The following is a 16,537-nucleotide window of genomic DNA, read 5'->3' on the forward strand; positions in this document are numbered from 1 at the left end:
GCAGAGGAGTAGGAGGCCCCTGGGAGTCACCTCTGCAGAACTGCCTGCTTGTGAGGGCTTCTCCTGGTCGGCTGCAGGCAAAAGGCTCCCTGGGAGTCAGGATCCGCTCCTGGCACGGAGCGCACAGCCACGGCTTCTGTGTGCCTGGCAGGTAGCCATGCTGGAAAGCTCCCTTTCCCCTGCGGGCTTTGTGCTTTTATGGCTGTTTTTATCTTTTTGTCTAACTGGAAGTTTGATGTTTCTTTGGAACCAGAATCTGATGAATTGGGTCCCTGGCGTTTTTTCTGAACTTGCCAAATGTTACATTTGCTTGCCTGTTACCTTTTGGAATGCTTTCTTGCTGTAACAATTCATCACCAGGGCTCTCTTGTACAGTTAATTAAGTGTTAAAAGTTCAGTTAATCAACTTGATCTGGGGGACATAATTTAATTTTGAGAATGCTCTTATTAAAGAGAGCTAATTCATCCTGTGTTGATATTGTCACATCTGGCTTGACAGTTGTACACATTATGGCCCAGCAGCTCACAAACCAGGAGTAATTCTTCTCTGTCTTCCTCCATGTTGCTGTATCAGCTCTATGTGCGGGCGATGGCAGATTACTGGCCTCTCCAGGACTCCTCCATTCCTTGTGCTGATGCAGGACTGCCGTTTAAAAAGGGAGACATTCTTCAGATTGTGGACCAGAATGATACCTTCTGGTGGCAAGCAAGGAAAGTCTTGGATCTCAGTGCCTGTGCCGGACTTATCCCTTCCAATCATCTTCTGAAGAGGTAATTTAGCTCAAACACTACAGGGAGCCTGCTTATGATTCCATTGTTAGTCTGTGGCTCTGCCAGAGAATAACGGTGTCAGAATGGCTCTGAAAGAGGTAATTAGTGAGAGTGAGCCAAGACTGCGTGCAATTTTGCCACAAACTGCAGTATAAAAAGGAAAAGAAATCAAGGTGTTACCTGGAATGGTCTCCTTGCAAGTAAATAGAGTGGGGGAATTAGCGAGCAAGGAAGACAGCTATGCAACAGACCAGTAACCACGGGATCTTTCTCACCAATAATTTACGGAGTCCTTTCCCAAGGATACACACACGAAGCCGGTGTTCAAAGGATAATTGTTTTATTCGAGGGGCAAATGCATACACACAAGATTGCAAAAAAACAACAACAAGAGGCCTAGGAAAAGCAGTGGTGAAGGTGGAATAGATTTGAGGGGTTACAAGGCGATAATTACCTATGTGGAGAGCAGGTGTTAGACTATGGGTGACAGGATATGGTAGACAGGTCCCTGTACCATTGCAACAAGAAGTCCAGGCTCTTGGTTAAATGGTTTTATTCAGAAATCCAATCCATTTCATATATATTTCCATAGAAGTTACTCAGAGGCAAAAAAGCATCTCAGCAGTACATACTTCCTTGATAGGAATAGAGACTTGAGGAAAGTACAATTCTAAACACCCACTCATTTCCCCCCTCCCACTTAGACCACAGATTTGCGCAAGAAAAGATCTGGGAACTTTTTCTGGAGTTTATACATGAACCTAGACAGGACAAAGAGGCATAAGAGTCAATGGCAACATTTTAGACAGCACAAGGTCACTTCTGTGAGCTTCAAAGAAAGAAAAGATAAGACAGCTGCATTCTCAGGCTGCTAGAGGGAGAAACGAAAGTAACCATCATGGTTAGAGCATTTACAAAATGAAATCAAGGCACAGTATTAGCAATGGTTCAACACCTAGAACAATGGCATGGATGTAGGGGTACAGACATGACAGCAGGGAAGTCTGCAGAGGGAGAACTTCAAACACCAGCGTTCTCGGCCAAGAAAGCAAGAGGCTAGGAGTAACCTCAGGGGAGCAGCACTTCGGATCCAATAAGTGTGCACAATTTGAATGGTGCCAAGGCACTACTCTTATAGAGTAAAACATGTGCTGAGTTGGAGTGGCCCACCTAGCTGTTAGAACAAAGGCACCAACAGTCAATTCCTGGGGTTAACAAAAGGTTTGATAACCTTGATTGGTAGCTGCTGGGGTGTGTGAAAGAGAATGCAAAATTTGTTCTAGCACTGCACGAAAGGGCAGTTTGTTAGTGAGGTCAACCGGAGCTAAGCTGATTAATTTAGTTGGAGAATGTACCTTCCCAGGAATGAACTGTAAATACTTATGAACACCATTTGATTAGCTCCTCAGTCACAGAATCACAGAGTTGGAAGGGGCCATACAGACCTTCAAGTCCGACCCCCTGCCCAATTAAGGATGAGCCTAAAGCATCCCTGACAAATATTCATCCAGCCTCTTCTTGAAAACTGCCAGTGAGGGGAAGCTCACCACCTCCCTAGGCAGCTGATTCCACTTTTGAACTACTCTGACCGTGAAAAAGTTTTTCCTAATATCCAGCCGGTACATTTTGGCATGCAATTTAAGCCCATTGCTTCGAGTCCTATCCTCTGCTGCCAACTGGAACAGCTCCTTGCCCTCCTCCAAATGACAGCCTTTCAAATATTTAAAGGGAGCAATCATGCCCCCCCTCAACCTCCTTTTCTCCAAACTAAACATTCCCAAGGCCCTCAGCCTTTCCTCGTAGGGCTCAGTCTCCAGACCCCTGATCATTCTTGTCGCTCTCCTCTGCACCCTCTCGATTTTGTCCACATCCTTTTTGTAGTGAGGCCTCCAGAACTGTACACAGTACTCCAGGTGCAGCCTGACCAAGGCAGTATAGAGAGGGACTATGACCTCCTGTGATTTCGATGCAATGGCCCTTTTGATACAACCCAAGACTGAGTTTGCCTGTTTTGCTACCACATCACACTGACTGCTCATATTTAGTTTACGCTCCACTCTTACCCCAAGATCTCTTTTGCATACACTACTACCCAGAAGTGTATCCCCCATCCTGTATTTGTGCTTCCCATTTTTGTGGCCCAGATGTAATACTGTGCACTTATCTGTGTTGAATTGCATCCGCCCACTTCTCCAGAGTGTTCAGGTCTTGTTGAATTTTAACTCTGTCTTCTTGGGTGTTTGCCACTCCTCCCAATCAAGGGAGGAGTGGAAATCAAGGACAGGAGATCTCATCATGGGAGGAGGGAAAGGAATGTGTTACGTGGGGGTGACTTTGCGAGACTCTGTTGCGCAGGTGCTGGATTCCTTAGGGGCTGGGGAGCCTGCAAATCCAATCACCACTGGTCACTCCGCATTCCTGGGCGGCATTCCATTCATGCCTGGGTCTCCCGGGCGGGACTCAGCCACTGTTAGCTGGAGCTCCTCTGGCTGCAAGACAAGCTGCCATTTTAAATCCTGGGGTCTGGTGATTTTTTATATTACAAGTAGCCATGTTACGATGGCTATTAAAGATGGCGGAGGCTGGGCCAACTGCTTGCAAAGGGGTCCACAACAGGAGTGGCCTTGCAGAAAGCTCGGCATTCTCTGCTCGTTCCCTGCCCCCTGTTTCTTCACGTGCATGGAGTGGCTCCAGACTCCAAGATCAGGGTAAATGAACCCATAGCTGGAGGAGGGGGAGGGCGTGGGGGAATGGAAGTGGTGAGATCGAGATGCAGGGCACAAGGCTGCAAAGCCTCACACTGTGGAGAGGCAAAAAGTTTCCAGGCGGTTGCTCAGAATGAGCAGAGGACCAAGGAAAGACAGATCAGTGCCTCAAAAGCAGGGGGAGCTCCAGAGAGGGTCGCCAACTGACCAAAAGAGCAGCTTGGTTTACTCCTCTGCCTTTAATGGAACATGAGCTACAGAAATCAGCAAGCGGAACTTTTGCCAAATGGAGCAAATGCTTGTTTTTGGCTCATTCCTGCAGCTCCAGCTGCTGTAAAAGGCACAGGAGGAGCCAGTAAGAAAAATGGTGGCAACCCCTAGAGCTAGGTTGGGGTGATTGCAGGGGCTGTGGGAGGGGCATTTGCTGCTGATGCGCGTTGCTTTCTCAAGTTAGTGCAGCTGCGGGGAAGAGACCACCGTCTGGAAACTCAGATCCCCCGTCGCTTCCCAGCGGAGGATAAGAGGGACTTTTTGACCTTCCCCTATTTCCCTTCCTCCATGAATCATCTTTACATCTTGGGCCTCACTCTGTCCAATGGGGCTTATTCCTTCATTAACTTGTGCCTCACATACTTTCAATTTATCGGGCACAGCATTGTTCTAGCCAGGCCCTTGGCGGGAGAGGCTTGCGGGTTCTGCTTTCTCTCTTTTTCTTTCTGTGACCACACCCTGAAACTTTATCGTTCCCATGGGTCAGTGTGGGGGTGGGTTCTCCGAATGAGTGTTCCCTGCAGGCACTGAGGGGACACCAGCCAGGGTTGTTTTAAAGCACCTGCTCCTGGAGGTGGGGAAAGCCAGGACTCGTTCTTTGCTCTAGAGAAGAGATAATTTTGGAGAAGGAGAAGAAGAAAGTGGCTGCCAAGCAACACATCTGTGGGTGCCAGTTACAAAAAACAATATATCTGTTACTCTAATAACATTCTCTCTTCTTTTCCTAAGCAAGTCAGAGAGAAAGAGAGAGGGTAAAGCAAGCAAAACAGACTGAGAGAGAGTAAGAAAGAACAGGAACAAAAAGAATGGATCGCCACAATAAATACTGTATTGCAGCATGTTACATTATTTTTCCTAAGTAGTAAAGAGTCCAGTAGCACCTTTAAGACTAATCAACTTTATTGTAGCATAAGCTTTAGAGAACCACAGTTCTCTTCGTCAGATGCAACTTTATTGTAGCATAAGCTTTCAAGAACCACAGCTCTCTTCTTCAGATGCATCGTGGTTCTCAGAAGCTTATGCTACAATAAAGTTGGTTAGTCTTAAAGGTGCTACTAGACTCTACTATTTTGCAACTATAGACTAACATGGCTAACTCCTCTGGATCTATTATTTTTCCTGTTCAGGAAGCAGCGGGAATTCTGGTGGTCGCAGCCCCTCCCGCCCCACATTTGTCTCAAATCAACGATATGTGAGTAGTTTTTTCCTGAGTGCAAGTTGGGAGGGGGAAATCTTTCACTTAAAAGAGGGGGAGATTGTGAAATAATTGTGCTTTTAAATAAATGACTACTTTTGCTAATGTCACAAAGATTTTATGCTCAAGGAATTGTGACCGGGTCAACTCTGCCCTCCCAGGATGTGGCTTATTTCAAGCTTGTGAGAATGCCGCAGGGCCCAGCCAGTTTAACACCCAAGCGGCTGGCTGGGGCACCAGGTTGCCAAAGGCTGTTAGGTGGAAGTGATTGCCTTCCAGACATGACATAATAATAACTTTCGATTTATATACTGCCCTTCAGGACAACTTAACGCTCCCTCAGAGCAGTTTACAAAGTGTGTCGTTATTATCCCCACAACAAAGCACCCTGTGAGGTTGGGTGGGGCTGAGAGAACTCCAGAGAGCTGTGACTAGCCCAAGGTCACCCAGCTGGCTTCAAGCGGAGGAGTGGGGAATCAAACCTGGCTCTCCAGATTAGAGTCCTGCCACTCTTAACCACTACACCAAGCTACACCTGCTGTTGCCCAGCAGGGTCCAAGATGGGCTACCTGTGAAGCTTAACTACGATCTGATGGGGTGGCACAGGCAGGGGCATTCTTAGAAATTCTGGGCCCCTGGGCAAAAGTCCAGGAGGGGAAGCCAGAATGACTGCATACCCCGCTGCCCTGCCACTGGGGCCTAGCTCTCCCCCTGGGCCGCCCGGGCCTCAAGCAAGAGGCAGCCCTCCAGCTGGTTGCCAAGCAGACAGGCTTGTGCTGCCGCCACCACACCAATTGCCCGAGACCCGAAGGCGGTGGGCTCACACAGCCTGCTCTCCTTTCCTATTCTGTCAGGGAATGGGGTCATGGGCAGGTAGAGCCCTGCCCGGCTCAGGGCCTGGGGCAGCTGCCCTGGATACCCCGTGGCTAAGACCACCCCTGGGCACAAGAGGAGGACAATCGGAGTAGCAAAATGGGTTGAGCTTTCCTTGAGATGGAATGGTGCACAGAATTAAACCCAAGATGTGTGCAGGTAGTTACAAGTTCTGTGGGGTCTAAGCCTGTGGAGGTTGTGACGGCTTGGTACCGATGTGAACTGGATTGTTAGTTTGGCTAGTGAATCTTGCTATGTACTGCAGGGAAAGCAGGATAAAAAAAATTTAATAAACAAAAATAAGCGCTACCATATTGATTGTACTTAGATTTTGAAGTGCCTTTGAAAGTATTGGTGTTATATAGCAAATGGGAAAAATCAACAGCTGCCTGCGCAGACACCTTTTCCGTCGTGGCCCCCCCCCCTTCCAGGATGGCCTGCCTGAAGAAGTCAGGAAGGCCCCCCCTCCCTTCCTGGAAACTATACAAAACAAAAATGTTCAGGAGAGCTTTTGTATCTACGTAAAGAGGGCTGTGTTATAAGGAAATGGTTCAGGAAGATGCTTTGGTAAAGGGATAGACTGACATGACTGTGTACTGTCTGTTGCTGTAAGTTTGCACCTACTAGGTAATTTCTGCATTGTGTGACATGTTGTGTTTAAATGCTTGTGCTCTGTTTCAGCATTGCCTCATCAGATTTCTGTTTGTTTCCAAATTTCTGCAGTCCAGACAGACCCTATTGCATTGCTCATTGCAGGTCCCAGCCATTGCAGCAACATGTCATAGCTGAAAATCTGGCCCTGTTGACTGTTCTGGGTGGAACTATGTACTATCTTGTCAAACACAAGATCTCAAACCCACGTTTGCCAAGATGGTGACTGGTACAAAGGAGTGGGTCGGAGACAACCGATGAACGTAGGAAGGGGAGAGCATCACCTTTTCTACTGGTTGCTTATTTTTCCAGGCAAATACCCCTCTCTAGAAGTTTCCCCCTAAACGAGGCATGAAAACTGATTCAAATAGTCTGAGGGAGATTCAGTGGGTGTTGGAAGTGCTGGCCCACCTCCTCTCCTGTCACCCATTTCCTGCCTCCACATTTGAATTTACCTTTAGACGAAAACATGTGGTGTTCTCTTCGTAACACTTAATTCCACCCTACACTGAGCTGCCCTTGAAGACAACCCAGAAATTGCCTCTAGTCCATCATGTGGCAGCCTGATTGCCGTTAAGGGCTACTGTCGAGAACGCATCTTGCCAATTTTGTAACAGCTGCCATTTTATTTCCGAGTTCAGTTCCAGGTGCTGGTTAGGAGGAGCCCCAGCCCCATATCGAAAGGGCCATTTCTCCCTGCATGAAACCACATCCCAGCTGTGGGCTTCAACCTGTCGCTCATTAAAAGTCCCCTGCCGGGTGTCAGTGAGGGGGCATCTTTTTCTGTACTTCCTCTCCCTTTGTGGAGAAAAAGGGAGCACCTTTCTTGGAATCTTTTAGGAGGCTCATACATTTTAAGGGTGATTTGCAGGCATTTTATTGCATATTGTTTGTTTATAACAACAACAACATTCGATTTATATACCGCCCTTCAGGACAACTTAATGCCCACTCAGAGCAGTTTACAAAGTATGTTATTATTATCCCCGCAACAATAATCACCCTGTGAGGTGGGCGGGGCTGAGAGAGCTCCTAGAAGCTGTGACTGACCCAAGGTCACCCAACTGGCTTCAAGTGGAGGAGTGGGGAATCAAACCCAGCTCTCCAGATTAGAGTCCCGCGCTCTTGACCGCTACACCAAACTGGCTCTATACCAGGTTTGATTTAGTTGGGGATGGAGTCTGATGATTTTATTATGTATCGTAAGCTGCCTTGAGTCATGGGAAAAGGTGAGATATAGATGTTTTAATAAACAGATAGCTACATATTTCACGTGCAGTCTACTACAGCAGAGTATGTCAAGGTTGCCAAGCTCCTGGAGAAAGGAAAAAGGCCTGTCCTTTTAACGGGGGGCAATTTTCCACGTGATGTCACTAACCTCCATGCCATGCAAACCAGCTCCTCATTTCTGCACATTAAGCCTTTATTAAAGGAAGAGGACATTTTTCTCCAGACCTGTCAGCCATTTGGAGGAAGACCTCCTGCCGGCAACCTGCTTTTCCTGATAAGTAAAAGAAAATCACCTTCGGGCCAGCGGCATTGTATCATTTTCAGGGGGAATCCGGAAGTGATGTCACACTGCTCTAGGAATCACTGCAAACTCTATGGTAAAACTGTGTGTTTCCCTTTAAGTGATGTAAAAGCCATCACACTGATGGTACTGCCCCCCCCCCCATATCCTTACCCCCAAGACTCCCACCAGTTGCCAGGCCAACCCTAGTTGGTAACCCTATAGATAGCCAATGACTCTGTGGTTACCTTCCATTCACTTGCAGATTCAAGGCATTTTGTCAAAACTAGTTCTGCTTTTTTATACCTTTGAAATCGTCGTGACATTGATTTTTATCTCTGAGTAGTCGTGTTGATGCAGCATTTTGTCCCCAGCAATGAAACCCTTCAGCTCTCCTGTTTCTTTCTTTTTCATGGCTTCCGTGGATCTGCTGTGGGTAGTGAGTCCTGTGGAAGAAGGTGAGTAGAATCCAGGTTTCATCTGTTTGGTTATAAAATTCATATGTCTGCTTGCATATCAGAAATTAGCTGAACTGTCAATCTAGAAGACTCAAACTTCCTCATTATTAGCATTAGTTTAATAGCCACTCGTAGAGCTACTTGCAGTGTTCTGAAAGGGCAATTTGAGCTGCTGAAGTATAGAGGCTGAGTGGTTGGGCTGCGAATCCGCTCTCTGCTGGTTTGAATCCCACTACTGCCATGAGCCTGTTCAGGGACCTATAGAATTAGACTCTAGGGTCCAACCCTCCTGAAATTTGGGTGGTCTTTAGCAAACAGTCAGGAGTAGGTCCCATGAAAATTTGGGAAGATAACTTTAAAAATGCCCCCCTAGCTCCCCCCCCCCGACATTATTCCCCATAGGAAATAATGGCCAGTTAAATCTGGGATTCTCTAACCTGGATCAGAGAATCTGAAACAAATTTCAGGGATCCTGGATTATTATTTTTTTTATCCCTGAAACCCAGATCTGGAATACCCAGATTGCGAATGTGTGTGTCTGTGTGTGTGTGCAACCATACACATGGGTAAGAATTTTTACACAGGTCTTTCACTGCACTTTATTCATTCACACATAATCTCCTGTGGTATGACACAGCATCGTGCGAAATGGCCCTCTAGATGAGATCCTTAGCTATGATCTGGAACCCTTTTTGGACTGTAGCAACTGAATCTTAGGTTAGGTAACTGATTGCATTTACATTTCCTACATCATCATAACCTCAATCTGGTTCTTTTTCTCACTCCCCCCCCCCAACAACGTAAAGAAGACGACATGCAGATTGATGAGAAGTGCGTGGAAACAGGTAAGTGTGTTTCCAGCTGGTGGGGGGATTGTTAGTCTCTGCCATCATGGCGGTACAAAAGGAGTCTGGAAAACTTAGGCCTAAAGAAGTGACGTGGCCTATTAAAATAATTTCTGATCACATATGCAAAACAAAGTGTGTGTGTGCGCGCGCACGCGTGTGTGCACATGCGCACCTGAACTCTCTTCAGACAGTTTCCAAAGTGAATATTAAGAATTCCTTTTGCTCCTAAACAATTTCTTTTAAAATTATGAATACCATTGGAGCAGCCTGTAATAAGGACACAATATTTTTAATTAGAACTATAAGCCATAGAGATGTGTCTATTTAATTCCAGAGGTTTGATGGCTGTGCATCATCTTTCTGGGAACCAATGCAGACAGGGAGAGGCACAAGGACTGGTTGCCAGTCACTGGCTGTTTTCACACATCTTACTAGCCACACAAAATCACACAAAACTCCTGGAATGACGTGAGGAAATTGCCTCTACTTTTGTTATATAGCAAGGCAGTTTGTATCTTCTCTCCCATGCTAAGAAAAAATGAGGTTGGTATGGCTAATGCACTTAAACACTGTTGGTTTATACAAATGCTGATTTGTCACTCAGATACAAAAACAAAATTAATGATGTCTTGTGAAACACCCTAAATGAGAGCCACAGGACATCTTGGCTCTAAACGAAGAGCTGGGCCGATTCCAGACGGCCCTCCCCATCCTGAAAATATCGCGTTTTCCGCGCGATGGCGCGTGACATTTCGGGATGGGGAGGGCCGTCTGGAATTGGCCCTGGTCATTGTGCTGACACCAATCGTCTGCTGAACCTGCCCCTCCGATCTGAGGGGAAGAAATGCTAAATCCGTAATAAGCTTGGATTCAGAGCCCCTCTAAGAACATCACATTCACGTCCTTCTTAAATAGCTTGTCGTTTTCCTGGTCATCCTTTGGCTGTGTAATGCTTCAGAGCACTTTGTGTGTTTCAGCAAATAAGACTGTCTGGAGCCAGACTCAAGTGTTCCTCCTGAGCTCTGAGTACAGATGCAAAAGTCCTAACAAGGAAACTTGAAACAACAAGGAAAAAGCAATTAAAACCTGATGCTGGGGGAGGAAGAAATCCTTTCTGATCCATTAGAAGGATCTGAGACAGAGATAGTATTGAAATGCAATATATTTACTATTTTTGCTTACTGGATGACTTCAAAGATGAGGAAACTTTTGAGTCTGGTAAGTATAAATTTTTTTTTCAAAAATCTGGGTTGTTAAATCATCCTTTTTTGAGTCTCAAAGTGTGAATTGCAAAGGGATTAAAATAATGACATTTTGTGTAGTTTTGTTTTTAGTTTTGGAAAGCCATTTCGTCGCTGTCTTCTCTGTGAGTTCCAAGTTAAATCTGACAGTTTTAGTGGCCAGCTTTAAGGCAGCTTCTCTTCTCTTCGGCAGAAGGGTTTGTCTACATTAGGGTGAGAAATGCAGAACTAGGCAGGTGTCAGCAGGGACGGATAAGGAGATTACATTATGTAAGTTTAATTGAAGGACTAATCGACTTCATTGTATCCTGATTACCTTAGACTGGGGGTGATCCTCTTTTGATGCTCAGATATCAGAATGAATTTATACATTAGAAACAAAAAATGGGTCAGGCTAGGCGTAACGTCTAAAGTGTATCTGTTGTATCACCAGGGAAATATGAATAACGGTGGTCTTTATGAGATTACTCTTTTTTTCCTATGGAGTCCCCTTTTCAGAACAGAACATTTTTTTAAAAAAAACCTTAAATAGCTACTTATTTGTCACTCACTGCATATCTGAGGGTTTTGCACGTAGTCCAGAGTGACAGAGCAAATTAAATGAGCTCCGGTAGCTACTTGGTATGGAGGAGACGGTAGAACTATGTGCAAAGGCCGATATGGATGTTTCGAACGGAGGGCTGAAGCGGATGAAGTTGCAGGTGGGAACTGGATTGCCCAGAAAAGCTTTTAAGAGCAAGAGGGACTTTTAAAAGTCAGGGTGAGGTTAAAGTAGAGTTTTCAGTGGGAAGGAAGGACTCTTAAGAGGCAGAAGTGAACGCAGAGTTGAGACAAAAAGGTTTGGTTTGAGGCTGATGTTGCAGAATTAGTAGTCATTAGATAAGAAATATATGTAGCTGCTAGATATTTTGGAGATACTCATAAAATTGTCAGCCTTTTTTTACTATCTGATTCTAGTCATGTTATATTGCATTTATGTCCTGCTAAACTACACCTATCAATATTTGCCCACTCTGATATGGACTTGAAGTACTGAAATCCCTAATTTTTAATGTAGAAAAGAGCAAGAATCCAATAGCACGTATATATTCTAGCTGTATCTGAAGAAGTGAGCTGTGACTCACGAAAGCTCACACCCTACCACAAATTTTGTTAGTCTTATAGGTGCTTCTGGATTCTTGCTGTTTTCTACAGACAGACTAACACAGCTACCCATCTTGATCTAACTTTTAATGTAAGCATTCCTCTTCTTACATTCTTTTACAACAAACCAGAGGAGCTTAAAGAAGGTAATCTTAAAAATTTCTTTCTCTTTTAGATTATGTGGACTAGGTTTTCTGTCATATCTTTACTAACAGAAAACTGAGAGGCGCTTGTGTTGCACTGATTTTTAAAAACTGTGCATAATGTTAAATTGTAGTAAGTGTGATAAATATGCACAGAAGTTAATACATGGCAGAAACAACACATGTGCGTAACAGGATACCAATATTTCTTTACCAAATCATAACACATTTGCCCGATCTAGGCACGAATCATCTGCTCTGATTGTGATGCTCTTAATGAACGCTGTGACTCCAGAGGGAACTCTTTTTATATAGTAGGACTGCTTTCATGCAGTGTCTATCCACTAGTGGCAAATGTATTAAGGTGTCAATAGGTGTCACTCTAAACATTACTTCCTTCACAAGTACACCGGGGAGGGGAAGCATTTCTCCCATTTCTGCTGCTGCACATGGAGGTATTGTGTGCACATGCAGCAGCAGCAGAACGGGGAGAAGTCCTCCACACGCATACTATTTTTGAACAGGGGGTGAGGAACGCTCGAGAAAAAGGCAGAAGCATTCTGTCCCCCTGTCAGTCCCTGTCAGTTAGATCCCCAAGTTCTCCACAGTTAACACACAGGTGTTCCAGCTGAAGTGAATTTATTAGAGATCCATTCGGTACAAGGTGCTCAGAGAGTGGAATTGGCAGAAGTGACGTATGTGGGGCCGGCAGTGTTAGTTATAGGGAATATTCCCGCCTTTGAGAAAGAGGACCGTTAACGGGGGTGGGGGGTGGGGATTGGAGTGAGACATTGTTTTAGAGTAGACAGTGAGAAAGATGAACTTATCTTTGGTTCTCAAGAAGGATACATTTCAGCTGGCAGTCAAGGACGCTGGCTCAGCGGAGCAAGAAAGAGGAAGTAAACACTTGCAAGATAACCTACTGGCATTACAGCAATAAGGAACTTCCCATACTCTCAGAGACCAGAGGCCAATATACATTCATGGCAGATATGCAGTGGCAACTTACCAAGCTCATTTGGGCTCACCTTTTTTTATACAAGCCATTCCTCAAGCTGCTGTGTGCCTGCAAGAGCCCGGGTAGGTTCCCTCGTGAACTCATGAAGGAAGTAACGTTTAGGGTGACCCGAGATGGAAGGCAATTGGATTGGTTTGCTCCTTGTTTTTCAGGGCAGCAGTTCACCGCCTGATTATTCACTTGCTGTGGAGAATAAACACAACCAGACACCAATTTTATGCTCATGTAATAATATAATTTCATCTCCCGTTTCCCCAAGCAGCAGGAAGCTTTCAAGGTCCACATCCTTAAGAGAGGAGAGTACAGGAGATTCACGTTGCCTTTTTATAATAAATTTGTTGTTTACAGATATAGAGGTTGAGCAGTCCCGGGCAAGGAGGCAATGCTAGCCCCAAAACAGCACTGGAGCTCCCCAGACTTCTGGCAGCCAAGTCAAAAATAGAGTACTCCCTTCCCTTCCTCTGTCCTCTTTTGGTCTCTGGGCCCACAACCTCACCGGACAGCAGATCCATTTCCCAGCTATTTCCCATGCTTCAGGCACCTTCTGCCAACGTATTTTGGACTAGACTTGTGGCCATTAAGAGGAACTACTACCAGTCACCCTGAACCTCACAACAGAGAGGTGGCTCTTAACAGAATAACGTGAACGTAGAGGAGGCAACAATTAAGTTACTATTATGAAAAGTCGCTTCCTGTTATATAACCATTTCTCTTGCATATTTGATGCTAGACATTTTTGTATTAACAAATTGGTCTCTCTATCTCATTCCCCTGGAATTATTATTCATTAACACTTCCTTTCACATCTACGTTATTGGGAGAAAAAAGGGTAAAAGTCAACATTATTCATTTTCACATCTACTATATTGGAGGAGATAAAATGTCAACAGTTTGAGAGGAGGCCTGAAGCGCTTTTAAAAACAAACAAGCTTTGATTCTCGCAGGCGGCTCCAGGGATTAGCGCCCACTTTGTCAGTTACATACAATCTCATGCTATAGAACAAAAACTTCTTAGTCCTCCTGAACTTGCCACAAAGCTCCTGTTTAATTTTGTTTCAACAGACTGAAGGGGATACCCCTCTGCAGGGCTTTTTTTCAGGGGGAACGCGGGGGGATGGAGTTCCGGCACCTCTTGAAAATGGTCACATGGCTGGTGGCCCCGCCCCCTGATCTCCCGACAGAGGGGAGTTGAGATTGAGCGGCGCGGAGGGCCATCTCAACTCCCCTCTGTCTGGAGATCAGGGGACAGGGCCACCAGCCATGTGACCGTTTTCTCCGAGGGCAACCCACTGAGTTCCGCCACCTCTTTCCCCAGAAAGGAAGCCCTGCCCCTCTGAAATTATTACAGTTTGATACACTCTCCTTTTCCATTGTCCTTCCTTGCTTACATGTTGTCACTTTCACATTGTAGAAGAAGAAGAATTCACTGGATCGGGTCAGCAGGTCTTTATTGGTAGGTAGTTTATCTTGAGAGAGAAGAAAGGTCTGGCACGGCGCCCCTGCTGGGCGGCCTTGTTTTATTTGATTTGAGATGCGTTCATCCTGCACTTCTTCCTTTGCTGTTGTCCTCCAGCCCGCAACAGTCCATCCTCCTTTATCATTTGTCTTCACCGGGTGACTGCCCTTCTCTGTCTGCAAACCTCCAGCGCAATACGTTTTTAGGATCTGTTCAGTCTGCTACTCATCGTGACTCCCTCTGCTGTTGATGCACTTAGCAAAACTTCTTGATCTTACATCCATCAGTAGATAGTAAAATGTAGTGGAAATTCAGGCAATCTTCTGTTTGGAGCTAATCAAATGTCAAACAAAAGGCAAGGAACCCAGTTGGTACTTGGTCGTATGAAATGTGAGTTAGCTGAATGAAATAGACTAGACAGGTTCATAACAGTGGCCATGAAAGCAAACTAGAACTTATATATTGTCGAAGGCTTTCACGGCTGGAGAACGATGGTTGTTGTGGGTTTTCTGGGCTGTATTGCCGTGGTCTTGGCATTGTAGTTCCTGACATTTCGCCGGCAGCTGTGGCTGGCTGGCATCTTGTGGCACCACGGCAATACAGCCTGGAAAACCCACAACAACCATCAAACTAGAACCTCTTTATTCAGAGACAGCATACCTCCGATTTCCAGACACTGCAGACAAAAGAGTAAATGGTTGCTACCTGAATAACCAGCTTATTTGGTGTAGTGGTTAGGAGTGGCAGGACTCTAATCTGGAGAACTGGGTTTGATTCCCCACTCCTCCGCTTGAAGCCAGCTGGGTGACCTTGGGCCAGTCACAGCTCTCTCAGAGCTCTCTCAGCCCCACCCACCTCACAGGGTGATTGTCATGAGGATAATAATAACATACTTTGTAAACTGTTCTGAGTGGGTGTTAAGTTGTCCTGAAGGGCAGTATAGAAATCGAACGTTGTTGTTGTTGTGTCCAAGAGCATCTGGCTGGCTGCTGCTAGGATCAGAGAGCTAGAGCAGATTGTTTGGTCCAAAAGGAAAAAGAAACAACCATAAACGCTTATTTTAGAAGGAGAAAATGAACTCTGCTCGGTCTAATGAGGAGCTTGACCACCTCGTTTCCAGAGAATCTTTTTCAGGGACTTGCCATTCTCAACCACATTTCTCCCATAAAAGTATTACCAGTCATGAACATGGATTGAGCCCCATGCGTATGCATGAAGCAGCTGAGTCACTTTATTGAATGAACGAAGCTGTGTTTATTTTCTCCTCCTTCATTCATAACAAAGAAGCATTCAGCACTTGAGTCACTGTATTGCATCAATGGACTTTCCCTGTGGTATTTATTTGTTGTTTATTGAGGTATCTTAATTGGATATTTATATGTAGTTACGACTTGTATTTTGAATGAACTGGTATGTTGTAGATCTATGAGTATGTAATAACCTATGATATAAATGAAGATGGTAACATTTATGGCTGCGTTGTACCACGAGTTTTATTGATATTAGTAAGTGGTTACGGCTCTTTTTGCTTTCTGTATATTTTACCGTAACACTCTCTTTTGGCTATTGAGTTTGGTCCAGCAAGGCAGTTTTTCTGTTCCTTAAGAAGAGCTGTTCCTCAGCTTCCAGATTTGCTAAATGGCGTGAGGAGGAAGAAGCAAACTAGAAGCCACGACACAACTGTAGTAATGGGAAGAATGAGGGAGGGTCAGTCTAAGATTCTGCAGGCCAGGCACCGTAAAAGGATACTGGCCTACCAAAAACAGAGTGCCACAATATGGTGCAGAAAAGATGGAAAATGTGATGTGCTGAAAAGGTGTTGTGCAGGCAAGCCCTGTCAATTTATCTGGCAGACCTACCCAGTTTCTTCAGCGACCAGGTTGAAGTCTCTTTCTGCCTCTCTCAGCTGGCTTCCGTAGAAGTATGCGCCTGTGTCGCAGGAAATCGCACAACAGCCACTTACCATGTTATGCCCGGGGTCCCAGTGGCTGCTACAGTGCTGTAGCAGCTCCTTATGAAGAGGTAGTGAGATACCAAAGACACCCCGAGGATCGGAGCAGATTAATTGTGCTAGTGGGTAAGTTGCATTGACTTTTAATGGTAGTGCAGACAATCTGGCATGACAGAATAAAATGTGTTTGCAGGGAGCTTGAAGCTGAACTTACTCTGTGACTCAAGAATTGCGTGGGAGGCATTTCATTTGTTTCTACGGAAATGCAGCTTCTTGAAGTCCAACTGTTGAAGGGACGTTTCTG

The 16,537-nt window shown here is 45.3% G+C and overlaps 1 protein-coding gene across 1 annotated transcript in view; it reads left to right on the plus strand.

The window, feature by feature from the left end:
• Positions 1-16,537, plus strand: part of MPP4 (MAGUK p55 scaffold protein 4) — a 63,012-nt gene that overhangs the window by 24,338 nt on the left and 22,137 nt on the right. Inside the window, exons 10-17 of the mRNA XM_054970144.1 lie at positions 575-771; positions 4,874-4,938; positions 8,416-8,433; positions 9,240-9,278; positions 10,479-10,499; positions 11,797-11,811; positions 14,238-14,279; positions 16,189-16,359. Coding sequence (XP_054826119.1) covers positions 575-771; positions 4,874-4,938; positions 8,416-8,433; positions 9,240-9,278; positions 10,479-10,499; positions 11,797-11,811; positions 14,238-14,279; positions 16,189-16,359 — 568 coding nt within the window. The remainder of the gene's footprint in view (positions 1-574; positions 772-4,873; positions 4,939-8,415; positions 8,434-9,239; positions 9,279-10,478; positions 10,500-11,796; positions 11,812-14,237; positions 14,280-16,188; positions 16,360-16,537) is intronic.

The sequence above is a fragment of the Eublepharis macularius genome, chromosome 2, assembly GCF_028583425.1.
Source record: "Eublepharis macularius isolate TG4126 chromosome 2, MPM_Emac_v1.0, whole genome shotgun sequence".
Classification (NCBI taxonomy): domain Eukaryota; kingdom Metazoa; phylum Chordata; class Lepidosauria; order Squamata; family Eublepharidae; genus Eublepharis; species Eublepharis macularius.